Source organism: Podarcis melisellensis (genome assembly GCF_964234715.1).
Source record: "Podarcis melisellensis genome assembly, chromosome: 14".
Lineage (NCBI taxonomy): Eukaryota > Metazoa > Chordata > Lepidosauria > Squamata > Lacertidae > Podarcis > Podarcis melisellensis.
Window position 1 is genome coordinate 2,100,957 of NC_138546.1, and position 13,059 is coordinate 2,114,015.

General features: G+C 44.5%; 1 protein-coding gene and 1 long non-coding RNA gene across 8 annotated transcripts in view; one reads left to right on the plus strand and one right to left on the minus strand.

Annotated features, from left to right (window-relative positions):
- Nucleotides 1–13,059, minus strand: part of SDK1 (sidekick cell adhesion molecule 1) — a 597,718-nt gene that overhangs the window by 93,732 nt on the left and 490,927 nt on the right. For all 6 annotated transcript variants that reach the window (XM_081889040.1, XM_081889039.1, XM_081889043.1 and 3 more), the window contains exons 27-29: nucleotides 4,876–4,991; nucleotides 3,161–3,350; nucleotides 110–208 (exon numbers count right to left, since the gene is read on the minus strand). In XM_081889040.1, coding sequence (XP_081745166.1) covers nucleotides 110–208; nucleotides 3,161–3,350; nucleotides 4,876–4,991 — 405 coding nt within the window. The remainder of the gene's footprint in view (nucleotides 1–109; nucleotides 209–3,160; nucleotides 3,351–4,875; nucleotides 4,992–13,059) is intronic.
- On the plus strand, nucleotides 147–4,848 carry LOC309357313. 2 transcript variants are annotated; one of them, XR_014163080.1, is made up of 4 exons: nucleotides 147–250; nucleotides 773–907; nucleotides 2,750–2,817; nucleotides 4,566–4,848. It is a non-coding gene; the product is annotated as an uncharacterized lncRNA (long non-coding RNA). The 2 variants fall into 2 exon arrangements; XR_014163081.1 differs by lacking the exon at nucleotides 4,566–4,848 and adding an exon at nucleotides 3,055–3,149 and having other exon boundaries at nucleotides 2,750–2,813.

The following is a 13,059-nucleotide window of genomic DNA, read 5'->3' on the forward strand; positions in this document are numbered from 1 at the left end:
GGTATATATGCACACCTTCAAGTGATTCAAAAGCATGCGCTGAGAGGCTATTTCTATGGCTGCCTCTTTTGGTCCCCCCCCCCTTGACACAGCTTTTGCTCTTGCTTACCAAGAATAATCCCATTGGGTTCTTCAGGGGGCTGCCACACAATCCGGACAGAGGTCAGCTTCACCTCGGGGAACACCATCCGCACTGGAGAGCCTGGGGCTAAAAAGACCAAGAGAACGGTCATTAGATAGGGCCTGGCAGGTGCGAACTTATCCCAATTTCTTTTATGACATGGTATGGAATCTCAGGGAGAAAGGATGTAAACTGGTGCCTTTGGATCAAGAGTCTTGATAAGCTAAGGCAAGTGAGCAAGCTTTGGACTTGTGCAAAACTCGTCTTAGACCAGAAGAGACTTAAAAAACGCCATGCAACATAAAAAGCTTGCTGTCTTTCGAGGTCAACTTAGCCATCAATTCTTGTTATATTGCAGCTACCGACTTCCTATGTTTTATTGCATTAGTAAATATATTTATGATGATGTTTTGATAAACTAGGGTTGACCTCAGAGGGGACAATCATGCTGGAGCCTATATAATGGGACGTCTGTATGCCAATCAGATTCTGAAAGGCATTTCATAACTCTGGGTATAGCATATTGCTTCATATACTGAATTTTTCCTTGAGAGGTTAAGCAGATTCTTAAGTCGTTACACAGTTGCCGAAGCTGAATCATATTCTCCAGCCATGTAGCTAACTCTCAATTTGCCTTCCAATTTCACCTAGGCATCTGGGAACCTCTGTTTGGCCATAAGCATCAGAGGGGGAGAAGTTGTGCCTTGCCACAGACAGCAGGCCAGCCGCTGAATTACCTCTATCAAGGTCACCAGGGGGAGCTAATGATAATTTGCAAATCCAGAGGTACTGATGTTCACCCCCTTAAGCTGAAATCCCACCTCTGCTCCCCCCTATGATGCTTTTAATTAAATTGATCAGGAAGGAATCAAGCAGGCTTATGTCAGGAGCGTGGGGATGGAAGAACAAATAGCAGCATTTGACAACAGGTAATGCAGGAAGGAAGAGGACAAGATGCTTGTTACATGGCAGTTTGGGTATGTATTTGTTTATGCAATGGATTTGTAGCCAGAGAATGGTATATATGACATTATCATGCTTTATCCCCCTCCTGTGGCCAGCCCATAACTCTAAGAGGTATTATCTTCTGTAAAGAGCAGCCTGACCCAACTTGGGCTGTGTTCACATGGCAGGTGATTCCGTTTCCCTGATGCATCCCTAACTGTTGATTTCCACATTACATCTGAGCTTTCATGTGACGTAAAAAGCCCCTTCCGAAATCTAATGGTATACTGTATAGCGCTTGTTTAATGCTCACAACCAGTGCTTTTTTCCGGGGGTACACAGGGGTAAGCATACCCCTAAACATTTTGTGAATCTAAGTTTGACCTCATTGAGGGGCAGCATTTCAATATGAGTAGGAAAATGAGAGTACCCCTAAACATTTTTTTTAGGGAGAAAAAAGCACTGATCATAACTCTGCTCTCCAGCCAGCTCAGACTATTCTCTGCAGCACCTCTTTAATATCATCCTCATCATCTTTATGTTGCTCTTCTTCCAAGCTGGGCAGCTTCCAACAGTTAAAAACAAAGTAATAAAATACAAAGTAATAAAAATAAACCAGGGGGCGGGGGGGGGGGAGAGACAATCATCAAAATATATTAAAACACAATTTAGAACCAGCCTTGAAACAATCGGTTCTGACAGCAGCCCAATGAACAGCATCGTCTCCTCCTTAGTTTCCAAAGGCCTCTCTGAACAGGGAGGTTTTAGCCTGCTGGCAGAAGGATAACTGGGAGGGGATCCATTTAGCCTCTCTTGGGAGGCAATCCCACAATATGGGGGCAGAAAAGGCTCTTTCCCTCATGTCACCACCAGCTGGGACCAAGAGAAAGTGCTCACCCAAGGATCCTGGCAGCCAGGCAGGTTCATAGAGTGGGAAACGATCTTTCGGGTAGCCTGGGCCCAACCATACAACAAGCAGGCATTGAGCTGCTGGCTGCCTTCTTTAAAAACTGCTGTCCTTTGAATGACTTTTTGGACTGGTTATTCAGTGTGGATATATATATATATATATATATATATATATATATATATACACACACACATATATATATATATACACACAATGTTATATTTCTTTCATTTGACCTCTTTTCTCCTCAAACCATTTGATTTTTCTCAGATTGTGGGTTCCTTAGGGACAGAATTATTAAAACTGAGGGAAAATGCTGCTGCAAAGCTGCTCTAAGCTCATGGGATAGCAAGCAAGCCAATGGATAATGATAAAAAGAGAAATATTGTTAGAATTTTAGGGGGAGAAACATTCAACAAGAGCTGACAGAAAAATGCCTGGGGCTTCCCCTCTTCCAGCCTGAAATCTTCCCCACCCCCTGCTCCATTTAGCCAACCCCTCTCCCCCCCCCCCCAGCATCCAGGCTTAGCAGAAGTGGGCAACTGGTCTGCCGAAGCTCTGAAAGTGAGCCCTGGAGCCTTGAGTCTCCTGAACATCCATGTGGCTAATGAATACACATTCCTTGCATCAGACCCCAGAAAGCCTCTCGTCCTTTCAATATGTCAAACCCTAAACGGGAATTCTCAGGCTTACAGATAGTGTCGGCAAGTAGAACAATACAATGTTCATGCACTAATTTCACAAAAGGTCATTTTATTATTCTTTTGTTCAAGGTTGATCTAGGCACACTCTTGGGACAGGAAACACCACATCGCGCTCACATTCAATCACAGCAAGGTTTGTTTATCACGTCCCATTATCCCACAGCTTTTTTTTTATTACTATGATTGGATTTCTGTAGGAGTTCATAATTGGGCTGTAAAAATTTGCTTCAGGCTGGAACTGGCTATAAAATATCAGGTTTTAGAGTGAAACAATCTTTTTGTCAATTACTGGGAGGAGGGGGGGGAAATAGACTGCAATTTTTGGGAGCAGATTCTCAGCTAGAAACTAATAGGACTGTGGCTCTTTACATTAGGGGAGGATCCGGTTCTTTGAGATTAAAAATGGAATCCACCTGATTAGCTGCTGATATGCACCCCCCCAAAAAAGCTAGAAGGTTCTAGCGATCCACATACACTTACCATCGTCCTTAGTTCTCTCGATGACTGGAGGGGAGCTGGGGATCCCGTCCCCAATGCGTGTGAATGCCAGAACCTGAATCTCATAAAGCACATATTTCCGCAAACCAGCTAGAAGGATGGAAAGGGTGTGGTTCCCTCTCACAACTTGGCTGCTTAATTTGCTTTCCACATCTTTGGGCCTGAACAAAATCTGAAGGGGGGGAAAGAAGAGTATGATAAATACATATGGAGTGATATGAAAAGGATAGGGAGCATTACCTCACTCCCCACAAGCAGCAAGGCATTCCAGGAACAATATTTTACAGGGACGGCAACAACAATGTTATTGTACCCTGCTCATCTGACCGGGTTGCCCCAGCTACGTTCGGTGGCTTCCAACAAAATAGAAAAACACAGGACAAAACAGCAAACATCAAAAGCTTCCTACCACAGGCAGATGTCTACAGAATGTCATATATTTGTGCATCTCTTTGGCATCTGATGGGAGGGCATTCCACAGGGTAGGTGCAACTACCGAGAAGGCCCTCTGCCTGGTTTCCGGAAACTTTGCTATTTGTCAGAAGAGAGAACTGGGGATATATGTTTGCAACCCTATGTACTAATGGCAAACCTCTTGCCAATTCCTATGTAGTCAATCAATGGGTTTCAGCAGGCTTGTGAGAACACCAAGATTTGCAGAAGTATCAAAGAGCATTACACAAAAAAAAAAACCTTGGAAGGGGGAAAAACCAAAAATAGGTCCATGAGGTATGCTGAGTGGTGTTGCCGTGCTGAGTGTCTGTTGAAGGGAAAACCAGAGACAGGGAGTGGAGGAATGAGGAGAGCATGGCTGGCTGAACAAGAACACACCACTCAGCAGTGTTTGTTGTGGGCCCCACTTTCTAGCTGCAAAGTCAGAAGCATGCTTGCATGGGGACAGACTATGCTAGGTTGTTCAGCAGCAGCAGCAGCTCCCCAAAAGCAAACAACATGTCCTTCGAGTCCCCAGCAAGACTTCTCTGCTGGGTTAAATTCCTCTGCTGACTACAATCCCAAATCTGCAGTGTTTCTCTGTAGACACAGAAAGAACATTGGTATCTCTCTCTTACACAAACAAACACACCTGCCCTGCCAGCCCCAACAAACACGCAGCAATGGGTTAGTCTTGTCAGGTAGACGGTAGTTGCCATCCATAAACAAGCAATCAACATAGCGTCTCCTAGTCATTGGTGCATGTTAGCAGGACGTCAAAAGTATTAGCTAGACAGTACATGAGAGACAAGGGAAAGTCTTTAATAACTCGCATGTATGCTGTATTGTATGCTGAACATTCAGTGTTCAAACTGCAGTCTTCTGAGTAACTCAAACTGATAACCTGTCCTGCGAAGTGAACCTTTTCAATCTGCTCGTTTGTATCTGTGGGGAGATCTCACTGATGATAGCTTAACTGATGCAGCACGGAATATGCTGTGCCACAGGATTCTCTTCAGCTTGTTGTGTTTCAGTCTGACATTAGTAGCAATCCCTAAATTCTCTAGAATGGAACCTTTCAGCTAAAATACAGGAGATCTGTATGGGATTGTAGCTCTGGGATACACCTTACAGCACTCAGTTTGGATGCCAGGACTTTAATACCCCAATACTTACTAGTACATAGATAACAACAAAATCAAGTAAAAACAACACGTTGCTTATCCAAAGGCAGAAAAGACTCAGCAGCACTTGGGAAGATCTACCTTGTATCCAAGGATGAGCCCGTTCTGTTCAGGTTCAGGGACAGCCGCCCAGGTCAAGAGGATCTGAGTGGAACTCACAGCTTCAGCCGACACGTTCTCTGGGGGAGCCGAAGGAACTGCAAATGTCCAGATTTAACAGACATTAGAAGCTGATAAATCCATTCACTCGTCATCTAGGATTTGCCCAGTCATCTCCAATGGTCTATGGGCACAGAGCACATTGAACTGTACCAGTGTTAGAAATTGAGATATGAAAGCTAGGAGCTAAGTGGCATCTTAAACCTAGGTTATGGGAGCCACAACAGAATGTCGAGGCGCGCTTTTTTATAACAAGAATACAAAGCTGAAAATGAATGAACTACAGCTAAAATCTTATGTTCATTATTCACGTGGTCTAGTCCTCATCTGAAGACTGCAAAAAACAAAGCCATGCTTTCCCTGCCCACCCCTCTAATATTCTTAAGAGGATCTCTTCTCCAGTCTTCGGAGAGTGGCAGGAGGTGGGGAGGCAGAAAAAGATCCTCCTTTCCCTCCACTGTGCAGTTTTAACCTGAAATGTTAGGTGCAGTACTGCGCCCAGAGCTCAGAAATTGCTTGTGTTAATGAAATCCCCTGTCGCAAAACGTGCCCAGAACAATGGGAGTTTTGAATGCTGAACTGCACCCAGGGCCTGCTGGGGATGCCCTCACCATCCGAGGGTAGCAAGGACAGAGCCTTGTGATGGCACCCAGTCTGTGAGCACCATTCCCAGGTACATGAACCAGGATCTAGCACTTTTGTATTTCACTTGCTGGCAAAAATGCTTCCACTTACTTAGTCTTTCCAAGTCACCTGAATAAAGGTTGTCTGCTGTAATTTATTGGGCCTATCATGATGTTTTAAGTGTATCCTAAGTGGTGTGTGTGTTTAATATTGTTTTCAATAGTATTGTCAACCACCTTGGAGGTCAATCTTTGGTCAAAGGGATGGATTAAAAATATTTTAAATAAATGAACAACAAAAACAAAATTCAATCCAGTATCCTGAATCAAAATGCTTCTTCTTCTTTACTTGAACAGTTTCTGTGTAGATAATGTGGACATCCCTGCTTGTAATTGTCCAAGATGCAGATAGGGGTAGCATAAAGAAAAAGAATGTGTTTTTCCATTAAGGAAAACAGCAACCTTAGGATCCATAGTCTGGATCCAGAGCCAAGGACCCTCTCCTGGAACATTTCAGTAAGCCACTGCAAGGAAGTGTCCCCAAATACTGTGCTTTCTTCATCATGCACTTTCTGGAAGTAGCTCTCCTCCATAGCTTCTCAGACACTCAAAAGTTCTTCCCAGAAACTCCCTCGGTTTCTAGCATCCAGCATCTCACCGTCATCATCACACATTCCCATATGAACCGACGTGGCCCCTGCTATCATCCTTTCAGGCCCGCCTTAGTGTGCCTCCTCCACACGAGGTCAGGAAGGTGGCAGAGCAAGAATGGGTGGTGCTCCGCTTGTGGAATGCTCTCCCCAGAGGGCACCTTCATTGCCTGTCTTTAGCACTAGGCAGCAATATTTCTCTTGGCCAGGTGTTCAGCAGATTAACATCCTACGGCTTTTAAAATGCATTTGGGGTGAGGGGTTATTTGTGCTTTTTCTTGTTCTTGGTTTTTTGTGTGTGTGCATTTTGTGTTGGACTAGATGACCCTTTGCGTACTTTCCAACTCTGAAATTCAGTGATTCTACAATTCTATGATTTCGTTCTCAGCCGGGCAAGGATCTTGCCTGACGCTTTTGAAAAGCCACCAAAGCTTTTGGGATTCCAAACAGACCTCAGTGCTTAGTATGTGACATGGCCTAAGTAAGTATGTGACTTTTTTATTTTGTAAAAAAGAGAGAGAGAGAACAAAACAAATACCCCCTCCCCTTTTAAAACCAAGTTGGCAATTTAAAGGTCACAACAGAATTACTGTCACTAACTTTCACCAGACAGGGATAAATCCAATGTATTTTCCCCGCATTACTTCCTCTGACCCGCCCCCGCCCCCCAAGCTCCTTTAGGCAAAGCTAACACCAACTCAGTTAACGTGATTAGATTTTGAGGCTGCTTTAAAGGTCTTGACGGAGATTTTTAAATTTTATTTAGCTTCTTATGCCTCACCCCCTACTCCACATGCACACTCTAATGTCTAAAGGGCACAGTTTCTCAAAGAGCACGACGCACCTGCCGAGCTTCAGAGACCAGTGGAGGGAGGGAGGGAACTTCTAAAGGCCTTTTGAGGTGATTGTTGGAGGAGAGAGAAATAGGCTTTATTCTCAGCGCTGAAGACACACTAGTGCCAGTCCGGAAGCAGTTGTGGGGCTCTGCCTTGTGGTGCTGAAAGGGGAGCAGCTTATCAAAGGTGAGATAAGCTCACCAGGGTGAGAGAGGCCTCTGGCCTCCAGGATGCTTGGGGGATGCCCAGAGGCATCTCATTGATGGGAAGGGAGCGCAAAGAAGCTCTGGCCTGTGACATCACCAGAGAGGTGCCCCTATGTCTCAGGTTTGGGCCCTGAAATCTCAGAGTCTCAGATGCTCCTGAGCAGGCAAGCCTCACTCCCCATTTCTTTTCATCCAGCACTGAGTCTATAGCTACTATTTTCATGTTCCTCTGAAGGAAGGAGAAAGAAGCTCCACCCTCTACTTCTGCAGGCTCCAGGTTATCACTACAGCAGTTTCTCTGTTAGCAATTAGCTGGGGCATGAGAAATGGAGCTCCTCTGCTTTTGCTGGCAATATAGTTTTGTCTTCCCCGTTCCCCCTGCTTCTCCCAATGCTGGATCCCCCCCATCTTCTCCTAGATTTATCCTCCACAAGGATATAATTATGTTAAAGGAATATAGATTGCCGGGAGCCACAAATGTCTTTGGACGGCTGCCACAGCCTTATCCGTAGATCTTCACAAAGCACTACTCCCACATGAATCACTTCATAGGGCACGAGAAAGAGGTGTGCCAGATTTCGGTGTAAAGAAAACCAGCCGTTTTCCAAGCCGCTCTTGCTCAGATATTCGCTTGTTTGATTTTGCCATGCAAGGAGGGAATGATTTCTTTATTTTGATGAATACCTTTCTTCTCTGGTTCAGAAACCAAAGCATCTCTTTCACTCCATCCCCCAACACCAACACTCTGGATGGTTCACAAGAGGCTGAGACGGCCTTCACATCTTCTTCTTTTCTAAAAGATGTGTATAATAAAGGATCACTGCTAGGGGGAGTCTAAGCCCCAACAATGCAGAGAATGTGGCTTTTCTTCCCTCTCTGCTTTGGCCAAGGCCACTTGAGGCACTTGTTTAAATGATCAAAAAGGTGGTGATTGTGGGGAGGTCCTAGTATGAGCAGATAAGATCTGACATTGGGTCCTTTTGGGTTTGTAAACAAATCCACAGAAACCGCAAGCTCTCTCTGTCTCTTTCTACCTAATCTATCTTCCAACTTAAGAAACCTTAGTTGATTAATCAGATGAGCTTTAGTCAATTCAGTAGTTAATTATAACTGTGTAAATTGAATAGGGGGGGGGACTGATATCAGCTGTCCCCTCCCTCCACGGCAAGGACTTCTTCATGGGGTTTCCAGCATTTTTATCACGTCAACCTTGCCTGTGGTTTATTTGTAGATTGCTTCATTGACACAAAACAGACATCCCTGTCCTGATCCCCATGACCCAAACAAATTTCCATGTTCCTTCCAGGCCAATTTCACCATTTGTCAGTGGCAGGATGAATGCAATGCCACTCGCTTTTCTTGATCACATAGTTATTTTGAAAGATGAAGCACAAGATGGGTACTTTGTTTTCGCAAATGAGCTCTCTTGAAGTTAACTGGGTTACTATCACTGTGTGTGTGTGTGCGTGTGCGTGCGCGCGTGTTTTCAAAGAAGAAGGAGGTTACCCTTTGCAAAAATGTGTTTCAGTACAAGGTGAAAAGCCTAACTCTATGGGTTCATAAGAACCTTGAGTTATTTAAACTTCCTTGTCCATAAGACTGATTAAGCTCTGTAAGGCCAAGCCCTCTGCTGCTGGAAAGCCATAGTGGAGCTGCTTCGGGGACATATCTACACCACAAACTTGGACTGATTTAATGATTTAGTCAATCCCTGCCTCCTTAGAACTGTGATCTGCTGAGCGGGTGGCGAGGCAAGTGAACGCTAACAGAGAATTCCAAACACCCTCCACAAATTGCAGTTTTCTGGCTTCTTTGCAGATCTTCAGTGGCTACAGGCTACAGTGGTTATTTTCTACCTTCGCTATTGCAGGCTGTATGCCTCTGAATACCAGCTGCTGGGATCTACAGGGATCTGGGATCGAACTGCTGCATTCAAGTTCTGTTGCAGGCATCTGGTTGGCCATTGTGATAACAGGATGCTGGGCTAGATGGACCTATTCCAGCAGGCTCTTTTTAAGTTCTTTGGTTCTTAACTCCTTCTATTGCTCTTCCAGTGGAAGGAGTCCTAGAATATGGCATAGTTCAAGTCAGAGTTAATAGGAACGCCACTGTATGAACAGAACCTTCTCATGGGTACTTCTTCTTTTTTTTTAATAAAAAAATCTCCTCTATTTCACACCATAATTCATTTCTGATGCATGGTGTCCCTGCTGCCCTTATATGTACTGGCCCCCAGATAGCGCATATCCACAGCTACATAGTTGATAAAGTCAGCTATTAGATTATCACGGCCACATTCAGAGGCGAGGGTCAAGCTGTTCAGAGCTTTGTAAACTGATATTCAGGATGCAGCTCAGTTTGTGCACCGCAGTATTGCTTTCTAGTAACCTGCTAAGCTGCAGCTTTTGATTCAAGGTGTAGTGGCAGCAGGGCTTTGAAGGCTGCCCATTAAAATATGGCCATGTGTCTAGCAGTTCCACCAATCTTTCAAGTGTGTTGCAAAAGTGTGTGCTTTTGCCCAAACACAAGCTCTGGAATAAGAGTAGCATATATAAACTGCAGCAGGCAATTAGGTTAATACCAGTAGATAAGCAACTACTCTATTCTCAACTTAAAAATGGAAAGCGTAATGCTGATGGTCAACAAAAGAGGCTTAAAGACTCTCCCAAGGAAAATCTTTAAAAATGTAGTATAAACATCAACAACTGGGAATCACTGGCCTGCGAGCGCTCCAGTTGGAGAACAGCCTTGACCAAAGGTGTCATGGACTTTGAAGACGCTCATACTCAGGACGAAAGGGAGAAACGCACTAAGAGGAAGGCACACTTGGCAAAGCCTCATGTGATCAACTCCTGCCCGGAAACCTTTGTCCCCACTGTGGAAGGACGTCCACAGTGAGTGGACTCACTGTTAAGACATGAAAGACAATCTTACTCGGCTATGTGTGATTGCCAAAGATGCCATATTTGAAGCTCAGCTACCGCCAACCCAGGTGCCTGCAAGGACATTTTCCTTTTGAATAAAGGAATTATTGATTTTCCTAAGGCAGGAACCCCATATATTTACCCAGATTGCACCTGCAAATTTACTTTTTTCTGTTGTAACTCATCCTGAGGTCTATGTACAAAGGGCAGGATATAAATTGCTAAAAAATAATACATAAATATCCAGCTACCTGTAATCCCAAGTCCTGTCCTGAATGGGTTGGGTGACTAAATTGCTTATCTTCTTTCTGCCACTTCTCCTGCCATCCCTCAAATGAGAACCTTCCTTTTACTGGTAAAAAACAGCAGCAATATCCCTATCTAGCTTTCCTGAGACTAATGGCAAGCCTCAAACTGCAGTTATTAAGGGTTTTGGAAAGGAGATTCTTCCAGCCCTTCAAAAGCCACCTTTTATTTCAACTGAAGAAAGGATCAAAGCTGGGGCTTCCCGTATGCTAGGCACACACTCTTGAATGAAGAAGACTCCTTTCCTTTGAAGAAGATGCAGATCTAGAGAGACTCGCCTCCTTTCTAAGACCAGCTATTGCCTCTCGCTGCTTAGACTGGCAAATATGCATACAAATGATGGGCTGCTCCAGTTCCTCCTGGACAACTGGGTGTTGTGGGAACAGTTTTGTCTTGATAGTGTTGATTGTCTTTGCAATCCCTCAGAATCCAGAATGGGGGTGGGGGTGGTAGGGTTAGGATTATGGGCTCTTGCCTCCTTGAAGCATGTGATGTGACTGAACACTAAAGATCAACTCATAATTTGTTTTCTTTTTTTAAAAAAAAATAGACGTATTAAGAATGTGGAGTTTGGCACATGGCAAAGTGGCCATATGGTTACTGCACATCTCACTGAAATCTATGGAATGCATGCCTGAGTAAATATGATGGCCATTGAGCACAATTAGATCTGATTAACTCCACAAACTCCTGCTTAAGTGCTTGGGGGACTGGCGTGCCCATAAACCTAGCTGTTTTCTACTGACCCCATAGAGATGCTTGAAACGGGTCATGTGGTGCACTGATTATGTGAAATGGGTATCGGTGCATCATACTTATTTGTCATTGTCACCCTCACCAACTCTCCCTCGCTTCTGCATCCTGCCACGGCTCCTCTGGCTTTAATTGAACCCTTACCCCAGCACTAATGAAAATATGCAAATTTGGGGATGCTGAGCTGTTTATAACAAGAAAAAAGGCTGAAATCTTGTTTAAAGTGATAAATGGGACCCAGCCTTAACCATGCAGTAGCAATGGGCAGCCCCTCTATGATTATGGAGACAAATTGCAAACACAACCCTTGCTCATTGTGCAGGTTAGTGAAGACGGTGATTTACTTTCACTGTTGAATACTTAATTCAAGAAAGGTCACTCCGCTCAATTATTCACCCGTAGCAGAAAGGTAAATTACGTCGGATGCATGTGGGCTGGAGCTGAGAGAGAGGAGCTTTGCTTGAAGTTATCTAGATAACAGCTTAATAACTACCTTCCACAGATGCTAATGAGCGAGCATTGCTTATCCCTCGCCTTGCTGCCGCTGGGCAGGAGTCCCAGAGCCTTGCCTGGTGGAGATTTCTCCTTGCAAAACCTGGACCACCCAAGTAAGCACGTTCCCAGATTACAAGAGGTGAAATGTTTGCTGCTGAGAGATGTGCTGGCAGACGTTGTAGAAAGCAAAATAATAGATGCATTTTGAAACCCATTTCTCTGTGCCCGCCCTCCCTGGCCGCCCAAAGGTTCTAATAACTAGTAGCTGAGGAAGTCGGTACCTGTCATTCCCTGAGCAAATTCTCTGCAGCTTGAGAGGGCTGCTAGCATGCAATGAGAAAGAAATTGATTTCATAATTAAAGGCTCCTACGAGGCTCTAGGTGGCCTCCTTTTCATCAGCCTCCCAGTAAATCAGCAAAAATGGAATAGGGAGTTCTGCTGTCTCTTTGCACTGGGACTGAATGAATGATCCAATCACCTCCAATGCGGGCAAGAGGCAGAATGACTCACCCTCCAAAGAGGCTACCCACTGCATCTATGAGTGAGTCACTGTTCTGGTCAGGATTCCTTACTGCTGAGGCCATCAAGCAAAGGTAATGATGTATCTGGGACCCGGAGGGATGATGCTGAACACAAGAAAATGGCCACAAGGTAACTGGTTCAGCTCAACCACCCCTCACATGCAGTCCTCTGCACAAAATTCCTATCTCCTGTGCAGGAGTTTCATTTACAAATTTCAGGGCTCTTTTTTTCCATGAATTTGTATGTATTGTGTAGTTTTCGAAGAGCTTTGCTGGATCAGACCAAAGTCCACGATTGACAGTGATAAATCAAATGCCTCTGGGAAGCCTGCAAGCAGCAGCTGAGCACAGTCGCGCTCTCCTTACTTGCAATTGCCAGCAACTGGTATCAGAAGCCAACTGATTCTGACACTGGAGGTAAAACATAGCCATTGGCAGCCTTATCCTCCATGAATTTGTCTAATCCACATTTATTATTGACACCTCTAGTAAGGTTTTCAAATGGCTTTCAACAGCAGAGATACAAAGCTAAACTTTGTGCCTTAGTCTCTTGCACTCCAGGTTCCGTCTTATTGCCCCCTGGGCAAGAAGGAAGGTTGTGCCCTGGAGCGCCGCGTCTGCATCAGGGAGCTGCATATGACTTATATAAAAGCGCCCTCAATGCATAAACATATTGCTAAGTTGCTGTGAGACTTTTATATACATTTATATCCAAAGAAGTGAAATAAATAAATAATAAATCCAATGTTGACCACAGCAAACTATGGTAAGTTCTTAAAGAAATGGGAGTG